Source organism: Podarcis tiliguerta (genome assembly GCF_965153285.1).
Source record: "Podarcis tiliguerta genome assembly, chromosome: 1".
Taxonomy (NCBI): domain Eukaryota; kingdom Metazoa; phylum Chordata; class Lepidosauria; order Squamata; family Lacertidae; genus Podarcis; species Podarcis tiliguerta.
In genome coordinates this window covers 123006398-123030877 of record NC_139534.1, presented here as the reverse complement: position 1 = coordinate 123030877, position 24480 = coordinate 123006398, and the positions used below count along the sequence as shown (strand labels likewise).

General features: G+C 47.7%; 1 protein-coding gene across 2 annotated transcripts in view; it reads right to left on the bottom strand.

Annotated features, from left to right (window-relative positions):
• The window catches only part of AKT1 (AKT serine/threonine kinase 1), a 120174-nt gene that overhangs the window by 2118 nt on the left and 93576 nt on the right, over positions 1-24480 (bottom strand). For both annotated transcript variants that reach the window (XM_083438087.1, XM_083438088.1), the window contains exons 8-13: positions 21529-21597; positions 19981-20106; positions 16267-16395; positions 7487-7701; positions 4940-5027; positions 2346-2448 (exon numbers count right to left, since the gene is read on the bottom strand). In XM_083438087.1, coding sequence (XP_083294213.1) covers positions 2346-2448; positions 4940-5027; positions 7487-7701; positions 16267-16395; positions 19981-20106; positions 21529-21597 — 730 coding nt within the window. The remainder of the gene's footprint in view (positions 1-2345; positions 2449-4939; positions 5028-7486; positions 7702-16266; positions 16396-19980; positions 20107-21528; positions 21598-24480) is intronic.

The window sequence follows — 24480 nt, the reverse complement described above, 5'->3', positions numbered from 1 at the left end:
CTGGAAGCAGAAAGAAAGCATTCTGTTAATCTGCCGAGATACCAATGTGTGCAATGCTTTACAAGCAAGGCTTTAAAGACTTCAGGCTTGTCGGGTCTACTTTGTTTTGGTTACCCAAAACCTACTAACCAGAGCTAGATGCAAAAAGATGTGTTGTGTTACTAAAGGAATGGGTTTCCCAAACCCAAAACTGACTGTGCAGGCAGTTTGAAACTGCACCAAAATCCCTATTTTTCCTTAGCTAAAATGCTTTAACTTGAGCTCTTGAGCCGAAACCCAGCTGTATAAACAAGTGCTCAGAGCCCTCTCCTTTATCAGTTTGTGACGGCGAGTATGGCCTTGACTGTACCAGTAGAACAGGGAAGACTACATTACAATTAAAGAACAGGGTCCTCTGAGCATATTCCGAGCTGGGAATCATTAAACTAAACTGAGCTCACAGTCCTTTCACACAGGAGTTAGCTCCAGGTTAGGGGCTTTATGCAGAAAAGTCCCAGGTCCAATCTGTGCCATCCCCAGGAGAGACCCCTTGCCTGAAACCTGAGAGAGATGCTCCCATTCAGTGTACACACTGAGGAAGATGGACCAATGTTTTGACTTGGTCCAAGGCAGCTTCCTATGTTCCTAACCTTTCTTTACCTTAGCAGCCTAATAGAGTTGCAAAAAGGAGTTTTGTGGTTGCAATTGTTCCTCCCAGTGATCTCCAAGTAGCTCTCGTTCTCTCTTTTGTCCACTCCTAGTTTACCGGGTAACTTCAGAACGCACACACTGTGGCTCCCTGTCTCAAGAAGCTAAGTCTACACCGGTTGTCTAGCCAACGAAGGGGGAAGAGAGAGGCAAGAATAATGGAAGGAATGGGGAACTGGGGACCCTCCCAGGGCACTTCCATCATCCATGGCTCTTGGCCATGCTGGCTGGAGCAGATGGGAGTTGGGAACAGGAAGGTGAAGCCAAGCAAAGTCTAAAGAAGGGAGCCTGCAGAACGACTTTCAACCAGCCCAGCATTCCTGTTTGGACTTCGTAAAACCAGAGGCTCAAACAGGAGCTGGTTGAAAAACCTTTATTTTTGTAGGCGATTTCAATGCAATATCCTTCCTGAATGAGGAACAGTGTGATCCTGTCCTCTGGGGTGTTAGTCACCCCTCCCAGTTTGGTGTCATCTGCAAATTTGGCATCCTGATCACATTTGCAGATGACACCAAACTGGGAGGGGTGGGTAACACCCCAGAGGACAGGATCACACTTCAAAACGACCTTGACAGATTAGAGAACTGGGCCAAAACAAACAAGATGAATTTTAACAGGGAGAAATGTAAAGTATTGCACTTGGGCAAAAAAAATGAGAGGCACAAATACAAGATGGGTGACACCTGGCTTGAGAGCAGTACATGTGAAAAGGATCTAGGAGTCTTGGTTGACCACAAACTTGACATGAGCCAACAGTGTGACGCGGCAGCTAAAAAAGCCAATGCAATTCTGGGCTGCATCAATAGGAGTATAGCATCTAGATCAAGGGAAGTAATAGTGCCACTGTATTCTGCTCTGGTCAGACCTCACCTGGAGTACTGTGTCTAGTTCTGGGCACCACAGTTCAAGAAGGACACTGACAAACTGGAACGTGTCCAGAGGAGGGCAACCAAAATGGTCAAAGGCCTGGAAACGATGCCTTATGAGGAACGGCTAAGGGAGCTGGGCATGTTTAGCCTGGAGAAGAGGAGGTTAAGGGGTGATATGATAGCCATGTTCAAATATATAAAAGGATGTCACATAGAGGAGGGAGAAAGGTTGTTTTCTGCTGCTCCAGAGAAGCGGACACGGAGCAATGGATCCAAACTACAAGAAAGAAGATTCCACCTAAACATTAGGAAGAACTTCCTGACAGTAAGAGCTGTTTGACAGTGGAATTTGCTGCCAAGGAGTGTGGTGGAGTTGGACTCGATGGCCCTTGTGGTCTCTTCCAACTCTATGATTCTATGAGGTTTGCATGGGATCGTGCTCGGCTAAGGAGGCGAGGGTTAAATCATGGCTGACTTGGTTGGGGAAAGATGTGCATAATTTAGCATCCTCCTCCTCTCCTCCAGTTGACATCTGAACCACTCAACCACTGGGCTGACTTTGAGCCCTCATGGACCCCCTGGTGGGCTGAAATTGGCCTACAAGCCAGAGATTCCCAACCCTCGGATCTGCGGTGCTTTCGATAAAACTACAGAGAACTAGATTTAAGTCTTTGCTTTCTGGGAGATATTGGCTGAATCCCTGTCAGTGCAGGCAATCCTTTCATTAGGACAAACCTGGAGATATAGTGTGATGTAAGTCTTTATACTGACAACCGCAACAGTTTTTACCTTGATCAGGAGGGGTGATAGTGATCATCTGTGCTGTGAATTCTTCATCAAAGTAGCGCGTGTCCGTTTCAGATGTCACCTGCGGTTTAAATGGTGGTATGAGCTGGAAGAAAGGAAGAGGGGGAAAAAACCATCAAAATTTACCATCCTACCATCAGCGGGGGTGTGTGTGTGTGTGTGTGTGTGTGTGTGTGTGTGTGTGGTTTCACTCCTTTAAAAATGGCTAACTCACTCTGCTGATTTCATTTAGCATAATGTAGTTCTGGCACCTGATCTGGCTTTTCACCCACTTTCTAAATGATTGCCTGATGTACTGGACTTGAGAGAATGGGTGGGTCGTTTAGAGCTCAAGACCCAACAGAGCAGACAAATGGACCTTAAAGCATGATGCTGACCAATTTAAATACGTCTATGCTGTGATTTACCTTAGGGACGCGGGTGGCGCTGTGGGTAAAAGCCTCAGCGCCTAGGGCTTGCTGATCAAAAGGTCGGCGGTTCGAATCCCCGCGGCGGGGTGCGCTCCCGTTGTTCGGTCCCAGCGCCTGCCAACCTAGCACTTCGAAAGCACTCCCGGGTGCAAGTAGATAAATAGGGACCGCTTACTAGCGGGAAGGTAAACGGCGTTTCCGTGTGCGGTTCTGGCTCGCCAGAGCAGCGATGTCACGCTGGCCACGTGACCCGGAAGTGTCTCCGGACAGCGCTGGCCCCGGCCTCTTGAGTGAGATGGGCGCACAACCCTAGAGTCTGTCAAGACTGGCCCGTACGGGCAGGGGTACCTTTACCTTTACCTTTTATGTTGTTTTAACTTTTTTCTTTTGTTTTAATTCACAATCTGAAGCGATGGGAAACAAAGTTATGATGCACAAGATTTAGGGGCAAAAAGCCAAGTGATTATACTGTCAGTTTTAGAAAACAGCACAACTAGTTTATACATAACCACCTGCTCACATAACACTGCTATGTCCCAGCGCAGGCCACATGGGTCCATTTAAGGCATAATGCTAAGCCAAGAGTAGCCAATGTGGTGCCTTCCAGACTACAACTCCCATCATCCCTGACCACTGGCTTTGTTGGCAGGGGCTGATGGGAGTTGGAGTCAAACAACATTGTGCCTCGCCAGTGGTAGTCCCGCCTAGGGCTAGTGGGGGCTGGCAGGGATGGAGAACCTGTGGCCCTCCAACATTGCTGGGCTACAACCCCCATCCTCTCTTGAGCACTAGCCATGCTGGCTGGGGCTGATGGGAGTTGTAGTTCAGTGACGTCCGGAGGGCCACTGGTCAGCCACCCTAGGATCAAAGCAGTATTGGCATCAGATGGGCAAAAAGAGAAGAAGCCTATGCAGAAGAAGATAAAGCTGAGCCACCACTATTATGTGTTAAGAAAAGGTCAATGGGGGGGGGGTGTTCGGGGGGGGGGGGGAGAGGGAATTCTGCCATTATAATTCTGTTGATTGCGCATGCCTGCATGGAATAAGAGTACTTTCCGTACTCATAAAAATGCTGGACCACTTCCCAACGCAACCTGAGAGCCAGCAAGGCTTGATCTGAATTCATAATGACGAGGCATCAACCAGGAAGCAGAAAACAAGACAGCTGAAATTTTGGATCCACGGTACGTCGCAGGTTACCTACACGGGAGACTACTGGCACCCAGGAAGTTGAGCAAAGGCCTTTCCAAAGTGCAAGCAATGGGGACACCCCCATATCTGCTTACACAATGCAGCTGCACTCCTAGGAGTTCTTGCGTGAACGTGGAGTTGGGGGTGGCGGTAGGAGAGAGAACAGTCTGTTGCAAAACTATTCTGGTCTCCTTAATATTAAGGCTTCAACTTGAAGCATGCTATGTAAAGATGCACGAAGCTTGGCCTTTAACTCTACAGCACCGCAGTGCGAAAACTCCTACAGGGCAGCGACCAGGGACTTAAGCTATTAAAGTGTTTAAATTCCTTGTGAAACATTCAAAAAATGCAACAAGACATGGAGCCGGTTTTTTTAAGAGAGATGCAAAGCAGAAATGGAGGTAAATGATGGCATGGCTGGCACTCACTGAACCTGACTCGCCCCTTCTGTTTTTCTCTGCAAGAAGCTTGGAGACAAGGGAAGCAGGATAAGCTCTGGGAAGTTTTATGGGCTCTGAACAGGGACAGGAGGAAGATGCTGACACACAGGGGGCAAAGGCAACTGTAAACCATCTTTCCCATCTGATTGCACAAGGCCTTTTTAATTAACCTGAATGGCATGATACTTGGAAACGTCCATGCTGACAGCAACGTTCAGTGAAATGTTAATCAAGGAACCATCTTCAAGGCTGCTGAATCCAACATCCGTCACTACATCAGCCAAAAAGGCCCATTTGTGAGCCAAAAAAAGCCCATTTAGATCGGCTAACAAACAGCCACACCAGCTATAAACTTTTGTAGGTGTTGAACACTAGAGGGTGGCAGAGAGCCACACTAGCAAAGCCATGGGTTATGAGGGGGGGGGGGGGATAGACCGTCCTGCAGTTCCCAATCCCTGGTTTACTGGTTTACATTACTGCCTCCAGCTGTGAAGCACCAACAAATCACATCTTCCAACATGCAAAACTCTGAATACCTTTTTTTCATACACATCTTGCCATACGATGCCAGCAAAAAATTTGTGTTGCATAATCTCCTTGGCGTCATCCTGTCCACCACCTAACCTGTGGGGAGAAAAGCACCAGCACCACTTTAGCACAGTGCAAACGTTTTGCATTTATACGCGGTTTTATAATGGTGCTCATTTGGCCTTTGCGAAAATGACTCGTTGCTAAGTGACGATGCAGAAGTGTGTGGTGCCTCTACCAAGTAGGCCCTGCGCGACCTTGAATGCTGATTGCGCCACTTATTTATTTAGCAAAATTTATATACCACCTCTGAATAACCCTCTAGTAAACCTCTAATAAAAAATCCTGTAATAAAAACTTCTAAACAGTTTAAACAATGTTATTAAAATTATCAGTTAAAAGCAATTCAAATGCATTTAAAAAGAATTAAAATGAACAGCGAGAAAAGGATCAAACACATCAATAACTACATGCCTGGACGGGCTTGCCTAAACAAAAAAGAATCTTAAGCGTGTATTTCACAGAAAAACATTCAACAGCTTTGAAACCAGGTCAAATAATCATCCTGAACTGCAGTGTGGTCTCCAGAGTGGATATTTTTTTGTGGGTGGGTGGGGGAAGAGGAAGAAACGCTTTGTAATCTTTACTTGCTCTGGGATGTTCCATTTCCCCACATTCGGACACTGGGATGACACAGAAGGCGTTTCACTGCTCATTTTAGAGGATGCTCTAGGCACGAAGGAGAACTCTGACTTAAACAAGCCAGGAAGCTACAGAACTAGAACCAACTCACAGCAGGAGAGCACCGGAGAACAAAGAGCACAATGGCCCATCCAGTACGGCTGGGCGGTATCTGGTTTTCGGCATCACGACATAACACCAGTTAAACAGGGTGATCCACCATGGTCTGAAATAAGGGTGGAGCTATGAAGGGGCATCGGCTGGCTTCACGGTTTCCCCAGCCCTGTGATTTTTGCTGGCGCCTGCTCTTGTGATTCGCTGCCCCCTGCATGAGGCCGGGGAGAGCTGAGCTGGCGGAGTTAACAGGGAGCTGCAGGAATCGTGAGAAGCACTGGCTGGCTTCACAGTTTTCCCCACACCGTGATTTTTGCATAGCACACACACCATGTGATTCACGTCACATTGCCATGTCAGAAATTACGATGCCAATATCACAATATGGACTTCAAACTAGTTTGAGGCGATATATTGATATATCGCCCAGCCCTACTAACTAGGCGGTGAAGGTCCTGTGTGAGCGCCTGGAGGTGGTTGGAGGATGGATGGCGGCTAACAGATTGAGGTTGAATCCTGACATGACAGAAGTACTGTTTTGGGGGACAGGGGGGCGGGTGGGTGTGGGGGACTCCCTGGTCCTGAATGAGGTAACTGTGCCCCCGAAGGACCAGGTGCGCAGCCTGAGAGTCATTTTGGACTCACAGCTGTCCATGGAGGCGCAGGTTAATTCTGTGTCCATGGCGGCTGTCTACCAGCTCCACCTGGTATGCAGGCTAAGACCCTACCTGCCCGCAGACTGTCTTGCCAGAGTGGTGCATGCTCTAGTTATCTCCCGCTTGGACTACTGCAATGTGCTCTATGTGGGGCTACCTTTGAAGGTGACCCGGAAACTGCAATTAATCCAGAATGCGGCAGCTAGACTGGTGACTGGGAGTGGCCACTGGGACCACATAACACTGGTCCTGAGAGATCTGCATTGGCTCCCAGTACGTTTCCGAGCACAATTCAAAGTGTTGGTGCTGACCTTTAAATCCCTAAACGGCCTCGGTCCTGTATACCTGAAGAAGCATCTCCACCCCCATCGTTCAGCCCGGACACTGAGATCCAGCTCTGAGGGCCTTCTGGCAGTTTCCTCATTGCGAGAAGTGAGGCTGCAGGGAACCAGACAGAGGGCCTTCTCGGGAGTGGTGCCCACCCTGTGGAACACCCTCCCTTCACATGTGAAGGAAATAAGCAGCTATCCTATCTTTAAAAGACATCTGAAGGCTGTTTAGGGAAGTTTTTAATATTTAATGCTGTACTGTTTTTAACATTTGATTGGGAGCCGCCCAGAGTGGCTGGGGAATCTCAGCCAGATGGGTGGGGTATAAATAATATATTATTATTATTATTATTATTATTATTATTATTATTATTATTATTATTATTATTAACTAGTTCAGCATCCTGTTCTCTCAGTGGCCAGCCAGATGCGTATGGGAAGCCCACAAGCAGGACTTGATCACAGCAGCAAGACTCTTTCTACCTGAGATTCCTAGCCACTGGCTTTCAAAGTTGTGCAAGGCTAGTAGCCATTAGATAACCATCTCCTTCTGCTCCTCCTCTAATCTGTCCCATCCTTTTCAAAAGCCATCCAAGTTGCTGGTTATCCTTGCATCCTGTGGGGGGCAGTTTAACAATGGACTGTGCGTGTCCATCTTATTTTAACTATGCCTTCTGGGAAGAAGCACTCCCTTTGACCTATCCTGAATCTGCCTCCCGGAATACGGGGTTTAGGATCCGCCTACATCGGAAGACCAGGAATGCCAAAGCCTCACCTTTGCTTCGGATCCTTCTTCAGCAAGCCCGACAGAAGCGACTTTGCTTCGGGCGATAACGTGCGTGGGAACCGGATCTCTTCGCTGAGAATGAGCTCGAAGAGCTTCTCGTGGTCCTGGTTGTAGAAAGGGAGACGCCCGCACATCATTTCGTACATGACGACTCCCAAGCCCCACCAATCCACCGCACGGCCGTAGTCATTGTCCTCCAGCACCTGCAAGAAGGCCAGAGCTTTATGTCAATGGCAATTCTAACTCATTCATGGGTCAGAAAAGCAGAATGAAGGAACTCCTGTCCTGGCCTTTTGTTTCCTGCACAGCATCCATTCAGGCCAGGGATGAGGAACCTTCTCCCCACCTCCCATGGGGTCTTAGTAAGACACAAGCTTAACCTGAGCCCACAGGGTGAGGCAGCAGCAAAAAAGGGCTAGTGCTATTCTAGGCTGTATCAACAGAAGTCTAGTGTCCAGATCAAGGGAAGCAATCCTACCACTCTATTCTACTTTGGTCAGGTACCACACTTGGAACACTGTGTCCATTTCTGGGCACCACAATTTAAGAAGGATGTTGACAAGCAGAGGAGGGCAACCAAGATGACCTAGGGTCTGGAAACCAAGCCTTATAAGGATTGGTTGGGCATGTTTAGCCTAGAAAAAGAGGAGACGCGATAGCCATCTTCAAATATTTAAAGGGTTGTCACATGGAAGATGGAGCAGGCTTGTTTTTTCCTGCTCTGGAGGGTAGGATCCGAACCAATAGCTTCAAAAGACAAGAAAGGAGATTCTGACTAAACATCAGGAAGAACTTTCTGAGGGGAAGAGCTGTTTGACAATGAAACGGTCTCCCTTGGGAGGTGGCGGACTCTCCTTCCTTGGAGGTTTTTAAGCAGAGGTTGGATGGCCATCTGCCATGGATGCTTTAGTTGAGATTCCTGCATTGCAGGGGGTTGGACTAGATGACCCTCAGGTCTCTTCCAACTCTACGATTCTATGAGCTGCCATCATCCCTGATCTCTGGACATGCTGCCTGGGAGTAATGGGATTCTGAGGCCAACAGCATCTATAGGGGCGTAACAGAAACCTGGTACCCAAGGCAGTCTGTATGTTTACGCATATGCAAAAAGAGGTTACTCTAATGGGACAAGAAATGGATGAAAAGGTTTTATCGTGATGGGCAATGAAGCCAGTACAGTGGTACCTCGGGTTAAGAACTTAATTCATTCTGGAGGTCCGTTCTTAACCTGAAGCACCACTAGCTAATGGGGCCTCCTGCTGCCGCTGCGCGATTTCTGTTTTCATCCTGAAGCAAAGTTCTTAACCCAAGGTAATATTTCTGGGTTAGCGGAGTCTGTAACCTGAAGCGTATGTAACCCGAGGTATTTAAAATATGGGTAGATGCACAGGAATACGTATAGAAGTGGAGATAGTTTTGCATCAGATGAAGGGATTTACTGTTGCCATCATACAAAAGAATTACTTGAAGTACTTCAAAGCTTTGACAAATTCCATCGTCACAATGGCACTTGAGGGCATTTTGACTCAACTGGCCAGAGATGTGAAAGCTCTCCAAAACGCCTCCAGACCTTTAACTATTCTGTTGAGAGTTGTGCCCCCCCTTCTCTCTCTCTCACACACAACTGGGAACTCTTAACAGGTTTGTTTGTTTGTTTGTTTTTAAATGCAGGCTAAGAACCTCATTCGAAATCGTCTTGCAAATTCCACCCATCTGAAACATAAACAGAAATCTATGAGGTTTCAACACTGGGGGGGCGGGGACGACGACGACCACATATACAGTTACAACAAAGGTAAAGGTAAAGGTACCCCTGCCCGTATGGGCCAGTCTTGACAGACTCTAGGGTTGTGCGCCCATCTCACTCAAGATGTTACAGTTACACTGTTACAGTTACAATACCCAGCATAAAAAAACAACATCTCACAACAGAGTTAGGAAAAGTACCCCTCTCCCCTACCCCACATAAAGAGAGATGAGCAAAAACAAACAAACAGAAGAGATCAAGTGTTATGAAGAACAGTTTAAAAACTTTGCGTGTTTAGCTGGGGGAGGAATTACAGGGGATGGCATGAGCGCAGTGGGGTGTGTGCAGTGAAATAACAGAGGGTGCAAACTCACAACATGCTCCCAACCCCCTAAGAACGACTGCCTTATTTTTATTGCTATCGATATGCACTGGGCAATAAATTACGCAGCAGGATAGCTGCAGAGGTTTTTACAGTTCTAACACTCTTGCTGTTAAGGAGTTCTTGTTCCTCTGTTTAAAAGGCTGGCCAAGAACAACCACAATTTGGCCTCCCTCACCCAGAAGCGACTCTGCTATGAGTCTTTCCACTGAGCTGCATCTCAAAAGAGAGACAGTGAGGATCACTCCATAGACTCAGAGGAGGCTCAGCGCCACTTGGTTCGCCCTCCTCGTACCTGGACATCTTAACCATCATGTAATTTTATGGAATACCTCTTTCTTTTAAACCACCTTGAGAGCACTGGCAGAAGGTGATTTATGAATGTAAAAAGCAAGTACAAATAGTCATGTAGACTGATGGAATCAGTCATCTAGCCCAACCTCCCCACAACACGGGAACTACAAATAATACAATACAGTGGTACCTCTGGTTACTAACTTAATTTGTTCCGGAGGTCCGTTCTTAACCTGAGGTACCACTTTAGCTAATGGGGCCTCCTGTTGCCGTCGTGCTGCTGGCGCGCAATTTCTGTTCTCATCCTGAGGTAAAGTTCTTAACCCGAGGTACTACTTCTGGGTTAGTGGAGTCTGTAACCTGAAACGTCTGTAACCCGAGGTAAAAAAAGGTAAAGGTACCCCTGCCCGTACGGGCCAGTCTTGACAGACTCTAGGGTTGTGCGCTCATCTCACTCAAAGAGGCCGGGGGCCAGCGCTGTCCGAAGACACTTCCGGGTCACGTGGCCAGCGTGACATTGCTGCTCTGGCGAGCCAGAGCCGCACACGGAAACGCCGTTTACCTTCCCGCTAGTAAGCGGTCCCTATTTATCTACTTGCCCCCAGGGGTGCTTTCGAGCTGCTAGGTTGGCAGGCGCTGGGACCGAGCAACGGGAGCGCACCCCGCCGCGGGGATTCGAACCGCCGACCTTTCGATCAGCAAGCCCTAGGCACTGAGGCTTTAACCCACAGCACCACCCGCGTCCCCGTAACCCGAGGTACCACTGTATAAAAATAAAGGAAGCCTATCTTTTCAATGCCCTCTTCATATTGGCGGTAGTAGAATAGTGCCATTTTAAAATGTCTGGGGTGAGGAACCTTCGGTCCTCCAGATGTTGCCCCAGCTGGCGGCCAGTAACGATGGGAGTTGTGGTTCAGCAATTTCTGGAGGGCCTCAGGTTCACTGGGTTAGAGAGTGTCGGACCCGGACCTGCGAATTCAATTCTCAACTCGGCCGTGATGCTCACTGGGTGAGACCCTGGGTTGGCCACTTGCCTCTCAGCTCAAGGCTATCTCTCAGGGTTGTTGTAGAGATAAAATGGGAAGGACCAACCACGCTGAGCTCCTAGGAGGAAAAAGTCGGACAGGTGTGCAATAAACAAACCGACACACAGAACTAGTTAAAAGCAAGAGGGTTAGAAGCCTTAAACCTCTGCAGCAACCCAAATTATTCTGCCCTGCTTTATGGAACTAGCCTTACAACTCAGAAAGGCAAGCCTAAGGCACACTGAAGTGCCTTCCTTAAGCACAGAGATTGTGGAGACAGGTGAACAATGATGCAGAGAGAGAAAACCCGAACATTAGAGAGTTTGCTCTTCTCCCTGCTTGCCCATCTCTCTAGAATCGCAGGCATGTCCAAAGTCCATTTCGGGGGCCTAATGGGGCCCGCCAGTCGGTTCATGCCGGCCTCTGTGGCAGTTTAAATCCCCCACAAGCTCAACGATTTCAATCCTCAAAAAAGCTCAGCAACTTTGAGGTAAACTCATTAAAAAAACCTCAATCCTAAAAAAAGTCTCAACAACTATGGTTGCCCCTCAGGCATGTTCACTTCATCAAATCTGGCCCTCTTTGGAAAAAGTGTGGACACCCCTGCGAGTCTAGAGCCTGCTAACTGCTTAGTAGGAGCTGAGGAGGAGGGGTGGGACACTGGAACCTGGAAGTCAGCCTGCAGCAAAAAGCCAGAGGCTGCCAGGTATTGGATTACCCCACGCAGGTCTATTTACAGCCTGCCTCTTGCCGTATGATTCGCACCAAGCGACAGCTGGCTCTGCAGCTGCCCCCATATATGTAGAAGACCAACACAGCTGCCTCGTCTGCCAGGATTCCAGGAGCCAGCCTCATCATCCTTTACGAGCAACCGGGACAAGGGCGGGGGCACGGGGGGGGGCATTTGGGGAGGCTTCGCACGCGGGACTGTGTGACAATGCAGAGGTGCCCTTTCCTGACAGCACTTTCTGTTCCCACTTCTCAAGGCCCCCTTGGAGCAGCTGCAAACAAGAGCAGAGACTTTGCTATTGCGGGAGATTCACAGAATCGTAGAATTGTAAAGCTGGAAGGGAGCACGCGGGTCATCTGGTGTGGGAAACCTTTGAAGCTGCTGGACAGCCCCACAATCTGGTCCAGCCCAGTGCAAAGCAGGAATCTTTTGCCCAATGTGGGACTCGAACCCACACTCCTGAGATTAAGCGCCTCATGCTCTACCCACTGAGCTATCCCAGCTCATCCATGCAGGAATCATTTGCCCATTGTCGGGCTCGGACCCTTGACCCCGAGATTAAGAGTCTCATGGTCTACCAACTGAGCTATGCAGCGAGAGGAGAGGAGAGGGAGGCTGCTCTCTTTTGGTGAGGCCCGAGAAGAGCTCTTGCAAGGCCTATGCCCAGGGTTCCCGAGATGCTGCCATTGCAGCAGGGACAAAAAGAATAATTGCACTGAGTCCTCCCCTCCCATTGCTGTTGGGTTAAAAAGGTAAAGGACCATTAGGTCCAGTCGTGGCTGACTCTGGGGTTGCGGCGCTCATCTCGCTTTACTGGCCAAGAGAGCTTCCGGGTCATGTGGCCAGCATGACTAAGCCGCTTCTGGCAAACCAGAGCAGCGCACGGAAACGCCATTTACCTTCCCACCAGAGCGGTACCTATTTATCTACTTGCACTTTGATGTGCTTTCGAACTGCTAGGTTGGCAGGAGCAGGGACCGAGCAATGGGAGCTCACCCCGTCATGGGGATTTGAACCGCCGACCTTCTGATCGGCAAGTCCTAGGCTCTGTGGTTTAACCCACAGCGCCACCTGAGTCCCTGCTGTCGGGTTAGTGGGAAAGAAAAGAGAGGTTTGGAAGCGCATCTAGACCCTGCGGCACTCCCAGCGGCGACCTCAGAAGTGTGTCAGGGCCACTACTGGACTCAGAAAGGAGTGAAAAAGCAATCAAGTTGTTGTTTTTTAAAAAAATATATTCTGCTTGCTGAACCCAATTCCAGATCGAGTGAAGGGGCTCTGGGAGGAGGCCAGCAAAACTACTTTGCAGAGGCAGGCTTTTGAAAAGGAAGATAAATTCAACAAAAGCTGCCCCATCCTGGGGGGGTGGTAAATGGACTCCACGATGCCTTGGCTAGTTCAGAAAGATGCTGGTGACTTGCAGACAATGCCTCTCCAAGGCAGGCAATGCAGGCGTGTCCTGTGGTGTCTTCTTCCTGGCAAGATCTTGTTGTTCGCATTAACTTTGTTTTGGAACAATCCTTTTTATCTGTGGATACTCAGGCACTTCTTAATTGTAATTCCTGCCATGTGGGGGCTAACAGGGACGACAAAAGTGGGTCCCCCGAGCTGCTATGATTGCAAAGAGACTTCGAGTTTGGAAGGACAAACGCCCATCTTTTGCTACTCAGTGGGCCTGAAGCTCTCACAAACCTTTTCTATGTTTGAATGCACAACTTGTAGTCATCAATCACATCCGTACTTGGGACATACGGATCACCTACTTTAATATATACGTTTAAAGTTACAACTGCATTCTATTCTATTGTTAATGTGCGCTAACAATGCTGCTGTTTTCTTTTTGGCGCGTCCTCAAAATGAAGTTTTGAAAAGCACGAAGTAGATTTCATTGCCTTTATTTTTTACTTGTGCCCAAATTTTACCGGCTAGGATATTTTACGACAGCTTCTTCAGTCAGGAGGGTCAGAGTCTCTCTGGTAAAGCTGATTTACTCGTAGAGCATTACAGTAGCCGGGTACAGGGAGAGAGCTATTGTCCTGCGTTCTTAAGAGAATCTGCAGGACCTCCAGGGTGGGGAAGGAATAAAAGACACCCCCAGAACGAAAGCCAGTGTGGTGTAGTGGTTAGAGGTCCTGGGAAACCAGGGTTCAAGTTTTTCCAGCCATGGAGTTCACCGGGTGTTAGCCGCCCTGAGCCTGGTCTTGGCTGGGGAGGGTGGGGTATAAATAAAATTATTATTATTATTATTAGCCACCCTGAGCTCCTTGGAGGAAAGGTGGTATATAAATGCAATACATAACAACAGGAGGAGGAGAAGGAGGAAAGTTTCTGATCACAGAGATCATGCCATATAAAAATGCTATTCTACACATGTTAAAAAAATTGGTGTTGAACCAAAGGTGAGATGTTAGGAAGCTCTGCAAATGCCATCTTGGTAGTCAAGAGAACCCCACAATTAACTGGTAGTTGTTGCAGCAGTGGACTCTCATATGTCTACATTAATTTGCTTTGATGTAAAAAAATTGGCTTGAGTTGATGTTATACCCTTGGGTGCTGGGCTCTAAGCCCAGAAAGGGGAGCTACCTGTTAAGACTTGAGTATCTGCAACCTATGCCCTCATCTGGGCAGGTGAAGGGATGGGAAGTCTCAAGACAAATTGACGTGTGCTGCTTTGTGTATACAGGACAAGCCATCTCCTTGCTGCGGTCTCCGTCCCGGGTCTGTAAAGGTTGGGAGACCTGGCAGGCTGCTTTGCTGCAATTCTACGCCGCCTTTAATAACGAGCTAGAACTGGCCCTTCTGATGTTTTTAACATCCTTCTTTGGTATCCCTGCGGTTCAGAACGTCTGTATTTGGAGTGCACCCGCAGCAGCACCACTGGGCGCTTCCATCTGCCCCTGCTGCAACAAAACATGTCTCCCCCCTATCGGCCTCTACATCCACAGCAGGCGATGGAACCGTCCAACAGTTTTGACTTCACCTGCAAAGGTGCACTGCTTTAATGTCTCCTGAGACCAGGGCTTTTTTCCCCAGCCGGAACTCACTGAAACCGAGTTCTGGCACCTCTGAAGCATTGTGGGGCCATTCCCCGGAAGCCCTCATCTGCCCCACTGAAACGTGTCTCTCCCATAGAGAGCCACAGAAGGCGCTGCAACCCCACACCGGTTTGACTTCACCCCCCAAAGGCTCACTCCTCCACTGTCTCCGGAGACAGACGGATGCCACCACCATCAAAACCATCATTTTCTATACGTATTTAAGGAATTATTTTCCAGCCAGTAGGTGGGGTGAGCAGAAGGCTAAAAAAGGTCATTTCACTTAAAATAAGTGGCTGTTCAGATTGGGAGCCAACAGCTCTGAACAGCTGCACGGGTGGAATTTACAAGAGAAGGCACAACAGCTGTAAACACCTCGGCGACCGACGCACCAGGCACATCAAAGCCGGCCGCTGCCATCTATGTCCCAAATTCCAGCGTGACCCTAAAACAACTATGCAGCAACTGTACAAACAGGCTCCGAGGCCGGGCTCCGATTACAAACAGATGACCAGGATGCCAGCAGCGCTGCTCCTTTTCTCTTTTAAGAAAGGGCGAGCGGCTTCACGGACGCAGGGAACTCGCTCACGCACGGACGCTCTCCGGATTGCTCAAATGCTAAACTGCCCCGCTGGGTGGCAAAAAGGACCGCGCAGAACCTAACACACAGGCACACACATTGCAAACCAGAGGACAAAGACTGTCTGAGATGGAAAGCAACAACCGTCCTTAGCACTCTCAGCATAGCTCAAGGCACTTCCCGTACATCTCTGTCACTGTCTCAACATCCCCATGTTGAGATTCTGCCCTCATTGCAGGTTTAGGGTCAGGGTGTTGGGTTATGGCAGGGGTAGGCAACCTAAGGCCCGGGGGCCGGATCCAGCCCAATCGCCTTCTCAATCCGGCCCGCGGACGGTCTGGGAATCAGCATGTTTTTACACAAGTAGAATGTGTCCTTTTATTTAAAATGCATCTCTGGGTTATTTGTGGGGCATAGGAATTTGTTCCTCTATTTTTCCCCCAAAATATAGTCCGGCCCACGGCTGAAAAAGGTTGCTGACCCCTGAGTTATGGGGAACATACTGTGGGGAACATTTTTGGCTTCATGGGTCAGATCCTTATCAGGATCATTATGACACCCCATGATTGACAGGTGAGTGGCCTGCTAGTATTGGGGGGGGGGGGTGCTTCAGCAAGTGGTTTGCTAGCATTGGCCAACAGTCTCTATTATTATTATTATTATTTACATTGCTATACAGCCCGTCATCCAAAGATCACAGGGCAGCTTACCTTACAAAACCACAAAAATATGTATCATAATAGCAAACAAAAACAATACCCCCGCCCCCCGTTTAAAAGACCATAGTTTAATTAGCCAAAGACCTGGGAGAAGAGGAATGCTTTAGCCTGTTGCCCAAAGACAGGCACCAGGAGAGCCTCTTTGGGGAGAGCATCCCATAAACGAGGAGCCCCCACACGATGCCTTATGAACTGCTCTATTTTCTGTTACAGGAAGCGTTGCTTGTGATGATACAATCAAGGGCTGCATGAAGAGTACCTCTGGCGCAAGGTATTCCGGGGTGCCACAGAAAGTCTTCATCGTTGCTCCATCTTTGATCCCTTCTTTGCAGAGCCCAAAGTCTGTTATTTTTATGTGCCCGTCTTTATCCAGCATCAAGTTTTCCAACTTAAATGAAAAATCAAATTTAAAGAGAGAGAGAGAGGAACAAGTCAATTATTTGGATAGTCAGTGCAGAATCTTCGTTTTCTTTTTTTAAACAAAATTGCCCATTTTATTAAAAAGAAGTTTCTCTCTTCTCACTGCCTTCCCATTGTTGTTTATTTATTTAAAGCATGATCACCCTGCTCTTCAGCTGAAAAGGCTCCCAAAATGGCTTACACAACAAGATAGCTCCTGCCCTGAGGATTACAATCAAAAAGACACAACACAAAAGGAAAAAGGGATGGGGAGGGAGAAAGAAAACAAGCGGACCTGGGCACCTGTTATGGCTCCCTTTGAACTGAGCTGAATAGGCTTTGGAACTAATAACAGTAATACTAATAGTAATAATTTCTGAAGTTATTTTTGAGTGTTCAGTGTGGTGCACAACACATTATTGAGAAAATCCATGTAACAGCCTTGTCAGGTAGCCTGTAAAATTCCTCATTATTGTTGACAGCTGGGAGCCCAAGGCAGAGAGAATAGTGGCGGCATGCGGAAGGTCAGCTGAAGCCTGTGGGTGAGCCAGTCCGGACCAGGAGGCTCCCTAGCTTACACTTTTAGGGACAAACTTGACAGGCAAAGTAAATCCTTCAGGAGAAGACCTCTCCTCTCTCTGAATCTCTGCAAAACGCAGACACAGTTGCCCAGCTTAGTTTAGGACTAAAGCAGAAAGAGGGGAAGGACTAATGTTTTGGCCCTACATCCTTTTCTCAACACAGATCGTTCTTCAAAACTGCTCTTTGCCCCACTGCAAAAATATGTATGACATACCGTATTTTTCGCTCTATAAGACGCACCAGACCAGTTTTGGAGGAGGAAAACAAGAAAAAAAAATATTCGGAATCCCAGGAGCCAGACCAGCAAGAGGGATCGCTGCTTTCACTGCGCAGCAATCCCTCTTGCTGTTCTGGCTTCTGGGATAGCTGCGCATTTGCACCATAAGATGCACACACATTTCCCCTTACATTTCAGGAGGCAAAAGGTGCATCTTATAGAGCGAAAAATACGGCACTTGTTTTCTCTGGTGGGGAGAACGGCAGTGATTGGGAGGAAGAGGGGATTATCCACAGGAAAACAGCACAGGGAGGCAAGAATCACACACAGACACCCTGATCAGGCCACAGGCTCATCTAGTCCACAGTGGCCAACCAGAAGCCCCAACACAAAGCCCTAAAGCAGGACCGGAGTGCATCAGATGCCTGGGGTGGGTGGGTCCTGGAACCTTCTGCCTGCAGAACATATGTCCTGCCACTGAGCTATGGATGCTTCTACCTGCTTCTTGATCATTCTGCCTGCAGGACAGGAGCTGGGGGTTTTCTGTATGCAAAGCAACGAGCTTCACCACTGAGCTCTGTGTGCTCCTGTGCAGCTGGCAGAGAGACCGTGTTGTGCGTTAAACCAGGGGAACAGCCACAGGGGCTGCTTGCCCACCTCCATCCTCCTGGGCAGTCCCAGCACCTGAGAGTGGTTAGATGGCAGGGGTACGGAGAAGGAAAAGTGGGGAGAACAGCAGCAGGGCAAGCAAAGGGGCGGGTGGGCCTGCCTCCTCTTCAGCGCTTATTTCCAAAGCTGGCGAAAAGTATCCATGGCAGCCACCAATGGCAATGCATGAATAACTCAGGTGTTGTCTGTCTTCCAGGAAAAAATTTGCACAGCGTTACCAGGTGAGAAACAAACACACACACAGAAAAGGAAGGCAGCTGGGAGGGTGGGGAAGAGAAGAGAGGGACCCTTTTAATTCATTTATTTAAGTAGGATATATATATATATATATATATATACACACACACACACACACACACACACTCATGCCCCCAATTTGCACGTTATTCAGGACTGTCAAGAGCAGCGGTACTTCAGTTAAGTCACTTTTAAAATCCAACCTGAACCTTCCAATGTTCGCCCAGTGCAATTAAGTGCACCAATTCGGCGACAGCATGAATGACTAACAACCATTTTGCCACGCAGCCCTGTTTGTCCATCTAGCTCAGAACTGCCTACTCTGACTGGCAGTGGCTCCCCAGGGTCTCAGGCAAAGGAGCTCTCCATCATCACCTACTACCTGATGTTTTTAACTGGAGATGCCAGGGGCTGAACTTCCTGCCTTCTGCATGCCAAGCAGGTGCTTGGGCACTGATTTATGACCCATCCCCTTCTCTAATCCATGTGTCTGTTTTAACACACTGCAGAGCACCTGATAAAAAAATAAGGACCGCAAGCTTTGAAGCACAGGAGTGTGGAGCAAGCTACCATGGGCTCATCCAGGAGCTTTAAGAACACACCAGTTGATTTTATTCTGAGCCCAACTTTGAAACTGGTGGGTTACTGTAATACAAAGTGAAAAGGGAAAAAACACTGCCTTCTGCTACTGAATATATTTTAAAAAAATATTAAGCTATTACAACACCTTTCCTTCAAATGCATGGAAAGGCACCTCTATTTAAATATCTTTAAATCAGTTAAAGAGAGAGGCAGGTAAAAAGAAATTATATAAGAAATATGTAACTGTGCGGTATAAAGTAATGGATAGATAAAGTACAGTGAGATTAATTGGAAGTCAGTTTTAAATTTCTTCTCTGTAAGTTTTATAATTGCGTTCAGTATCAGGAGTATATATGATGATAACTATATTAATCTTCTTGTATCTTATAGTGTGGTGGTTTGTTTGATTTTTCTGTTATTTGTTTGTTTGACTGTATGTTTGTTGACTTGTATGTACGTCTGTTTTCTCATAAATGTGTTTATTTTAAATTAATAAAGATATATTTAAAAAGAGAGAGACAGGCGATTAAACAACTAAAAAAATATTTTAATTGGCGAATTGCCTGAATGAAAACCAACAGGATTCCAAAACGTCTCAGCCACCTAGCCTCTTCCTGTTTGCTCCAGTGGGTGACTCTGCCCATGCAGAGAATTAACAGGGCTGCTGCTCATTTGCATATGTTAATTTGAGGAGCTATAAATTTTAAAAGCTGCTGCTTAACTAGAGGCAAGGTGAAGAAAAGAACAAAACACGTATATCCCCAACATCTGGAGGGGTGAGGGAAGACTGCAATCAACCCCTTCGCACGCTGGACTGGATTTTACCACCGAATTGTGTTGCTGGGTGGGTTTTTACTGCTGAGCTGTTGCACCTGCCTGTTCTGATTTTGTTTAACGCCACCAACATGTGCTATCTAGAAAATGTGTCTTTTCCCCCCAGCAGGGACTCAGTTCTGCCACCTCTCCGGTGGGCTCCAATGCCATTCTAAGAGAACAAGGGAGGTGCTCACTGTGAGTTCCAGCACCTCTTTTTCTAGAGAAATAGCGCTGAATATGAGGCTGGGGGACCTCACGCCCCTGAGGGCCGAATGCTGCCTTCGATTTTTGTGTCAGGATTTTCACTTCTTGAAATATGGCACCCCTAAGCAAGACAAAGTTCAAAACAGATATACCCCCCAATACTCCAAATGAGATTTAGCACCACGAATCTGCTCCAGACACGCCCTTTTCTTGAGATAAACGAGAAAAAGGCTGGCCTCCCAAACTCGCCGGCTTCCGCTTACCTACCTTTAAATCTCTATAAACCACGTTCTTCTCTGAGTGCAGGTAGTCTAGAGCAGATACAATCTCAGCCCCATAGAACCGGGCCCGGTCTTCAGAAAAGACGCGCTCTCTCGATAGATGGAAGAACAGCTGGGAGGGAAAAGCACTTGTTAGCCTAAATTGGCACACCGCAGCGTTTACTGGAGACCTGTAATTAGGGAGGGACCCCGGCTCAGTGCTGGAGCACATGGTTTGGACGCAGGTTCAATCCCGGGTATCTCTTCATTAGGAAGGTCTGGCAGCAGATAAGGTGGAAAGGAAATACTGGACTAGGCAGGCAAACAGTCTCACTGGTACCATATTTTTCGCTCTATAAGACGCACCAGACCACAAGACGCACCTAGTTTTTGGAGGAGGAAAACAAGAAAAAAAAATTCTGAATCTCAGAAGCCAGAACAACAAGAGGAATGGCTGCGCAGTGAAAGCAGCAATCCCTCTTGCTGTTCTGGCTTCTGTGATAGCTGCGCAGCCTGCATTCGCTCCATAAGATGCACACACATTTCCCCTTACTTTTTAGGAGGGAAAAAGTGAGTCTTACAGAGCAAAAAATACGGTATACCTCCGGGTCAACAAATTTGGCCCACCAGGCCATTTTGCTTTATATATATCCCCAACATCTGGAGGACCATCTGTATCCACTTTGGCAAGCCAGGAAAGCTTCGGTTTCTATGCTGCTTTCATAGCACCGGGGGGCAAGGAAGAGGCCCAGTGGGAACCAACAGCTACTGCCCCACCCCATTCAGAAGTCAATAGGACTTTCTTCCTGGCACGGACTAACACCTCTGTGATTCTTGAGCTGCATACCCCTTTTCTCCCCTGAAGTCACTTAATACAGAGTCAAGACTATCAGTCCACTTAACCAGCATTGTCCATAATCTAGGGCAGCCTTTCTCAACCTGTGGGTCCCCAGATGTTGAACTACAACTCCCATCACCCCTAGCTAGCTCAGGGATGATGGGAGTTGTAGTCCAACAACATCTGGGGACCCACAGGTTGAGAACCGCTGATCTAGGGGATTAGGGGTCTTCCTGCACCTCAGGTCTTTCCCTGCCCCACGGCCTGAGAATTTATGAAATTATTAATACTAGGACTGGTTCTGAGAACTTCTACATGCCAACCGTGCCCTCTACCACTGAGATATGCCATGTCCTTAGGCTGCTCTTAGAAGGTTGCTGTGACGAACTTTGAAGATTCTCAAAGCACCAAATGTCAGACTCCAGGCCAAAGGTGTCTCTCCAAAGATGTCCACAACCCTCACCAAATTTACTTCGCACCCACTTTCAGCGCTTCCCCCTGGCTGAAGTTCATCACTGTAATGCTATAATGTCTGGATGGAGGATGGAGAGGTTTGTGTGAGTGCAGAACCCAGGAGCTCGTGTGCGGCTGAAATGCAGCCCAGTGAAGTCATATCTATGCATCGTCTTCCTTTTCCCTCTAAACCCAGCCGCCACTGGAATGTGGCCCTCAGAAGGCACACCATTAACATTTGACCGAGGTGGACGCGATCCTTACCTCCCCTCCGTTCGCGTACTCCATAACAAAGCACAAGCGGTCGTGCGTCTGGAAGGAATACTTCAAAGCCTACAAAAAGCGAATCACATGTGAGCAAAATGTGGTTTTATTTCACATGCAGTTCTTGAACCGCTTCCAAATTGACGTAGCAGAGCAAGTTACTAGCAGTCTTTTTCAGCTGCTATCGTTTCCACTCTACGGTTGGGATATTAAGGTGAAGCCAAGACCAATCTTTTATCACAGTGGTTTTAAAACACTCTGTCCCACCCACATTGACTTGCACTGTTTTAATCTGCTGTCAAATTGTCTTGGACACCACGTGATTTAAAGACAGCATCCACAATCTTTGAGACACACACACACACTTTGCAACCTGGAATCTGCCTTTTGAGGATAAGCCACACCCTGCTTCCATCAGTGGGAGGTGTGATATGGATAGTGCCGCAAGACGGGGCATTTTTGGTGGTGGCCCCACACATATGGAACTCCAGCTGAAATCAGGCCATGTTTAGGTGAACTCCTAAAACCTATTTGCCATTTAACAAAGTGCATGCGCTGTTCCAGACTTGGCTGTGTTACAAGGGTTGGACTAGATGACTTTTTGGGTCCCTTCCCACTCTGCAATTCTGTGATTCTATGTATTTATATCGCCTTAAGTTCTAAGCTGCTCTGTACTCCCTTGTGAGAGGGAGGGAAACAAATGTGATAAAATAATAAAAGCCATGAAATAATCTTGGGATATCTCATCTCATCCCCTACCTTTACTCCTAACTCAAGCTTCAAAAAGATATTGGGTTTCATCTACAGAGGAATACTGACACCCAATTCCTGATCCAGAAGCTGGGTGGGAAATGCCTGAGATGTAGCTGGCTGGATTTGCTACAGCGGAGGTGGGGAAATGGATCTGGCTAGAAGAGCAGAGCCTGGGTTCCCTCAATGCTGGTAGGCCACGTTTCTGGGGAACTAAACCAAGCAGGCTTGTAGTCACTGCCTAATGGTTGATGGGCAGCAACACCAAGCCTCCCTTCCCAATCCGCAATTGGGAGGACTTGTAGAACATAAGTCACTGTGGCTAGCAACCATGGACAGTCTTATCCTCCATTCATTTATCCAATGCTCTTCCGAAGCCATACAAGATGGCGGCCATTGCAAACATCTTGTGGGAGTTCTGCAGTTCCTCACTATGCGCTGTGTGAACAACTGCTTCCTTTCACCTGTCCTGAATCTTCCAAGGTTCAGATTTGTTGGGTTTCACCTCCAGAGAAGAGGAGTTAGGACCCAGGATGAGCTGAGAGATGTACCAGCCGCAACCCACCGTGAGGAAGATGGGTATTTTCAGCCTAAACGGCCAGGACAGAGAATTCCAATCTGAATGCCCAGTGCCTTAGGAGGCTGGGAGTGGTGTTGGACCACTTTGCCCCCTACCTTACGGATATTTAAAACTGATGCAGAGCCATGACTTAAGGCTGTTTTGAATCTGAACAGCCTGCAACTTAAGGGGATGAAGGACCCAGATTGAGCCGAGAGACAAAGTGCTTACAGTTCAGCCTGAGAAATGGGGGTCTTTCCACGGACAACCCTATGATGTGTGGTGGCACTTGGTCAACGCAGGAGATCCTCTGCGGCTCACTGTGAAATTTGCCGCTCTCATCCAGAAATTATCATCATTATCCAGCTCTTTGCTGCAGTTTCATGGATGGCAGCTGCCCAGCTGAGGCATTCCATCCACATAAATCCGCTCTCAAGTCACTAACTTGGAAGGTGAAAGAGGGACTGGGGAGGGGGGATCTCTCTCCCCCTCGTACGTCCTCCCCCCCCCCCACTCCACTCACAAGGGCTGGTGCCCTTCCCTCACGTCACACGCATTCCTACATCATGAGAACCGCCAGCTTGGTTTGACGTACAGTCCATTTTGTTTTGCTTGGGCTGCAGCCCAGAAGTTACAGCTGGGGTTTCAGAGCCAGAGAGGGAGTCACTGCTTTGGCTTTAGATAAAAATAAACATCTCCATAAATAATAACGGGTTTTACAGGCATCATTTTTTTGGGATACGTAACAAGACTTAAATATATCTATCATCTATCTCTCTATCATTTATCTATCTCTATCATCTATCTATCTATCTATCTATCTATCTATCATCTATCTATCTATCTATTTATCTATCTATCTAGTGGTACCTCAGGTTAAGTACTTAATTCGTTCTGGAGGTCCGTTCTTAACCTGAAGCACCATTTTAGCTAATGGGGCCTCCTGCTGCCGTTGCACCGCCGGAGCACAATTTTTGTTCTCATCCTGAAGCAAAGTTCTTAACCTGAAGCACTATTTGTGGGTTAGGGGAGTCTGTAACCTGAAGCGTATGTAACCCGAGGTACCACTGTATCTATATCTATCTATCTATCTATCTATCTATCTATCTATCTATCTATCTATATCTCTGGCCCCGAGATCTGCTAGTTCAGGGGCTGTCAGTTTGTGGATCTTAGCGCATTTCATGTGGCACTTGCCATAACTTCATGTGTGTGGCAAGGAGGAGGAACATCAAGGGGGAAAGGGGTGGCAGACAGAGAGAGGGGGTTTTTTTGCTAAGTAGGTAAGTGGTGCCCTGTTGGATCAGGCCAGCATCCTGGTCTTACATTGGCCAACTAGACACCTGTGGGAAGTAGGAATGGGCGATATCTGGTTTTCAACACTGCGATATATCACCAGCTAAACATCACAATATACTGATATATCACAATGTCTGAAATAAGGATGGAGTGATGTTGAGATACTGGCTAGCTTCACATTCTGATTTCTGCATCTCACACACAAACACACACACACACACACACGATTCACAATAAAGGAGCAATAAAATGAGAATTAAAAATCATGCAGCGTCTAGCACAGTGCACCATAACAGGCTGTCACAGTAGGCAGAAAAAAAATTCAGTGGTCCAACCAAGGCAAA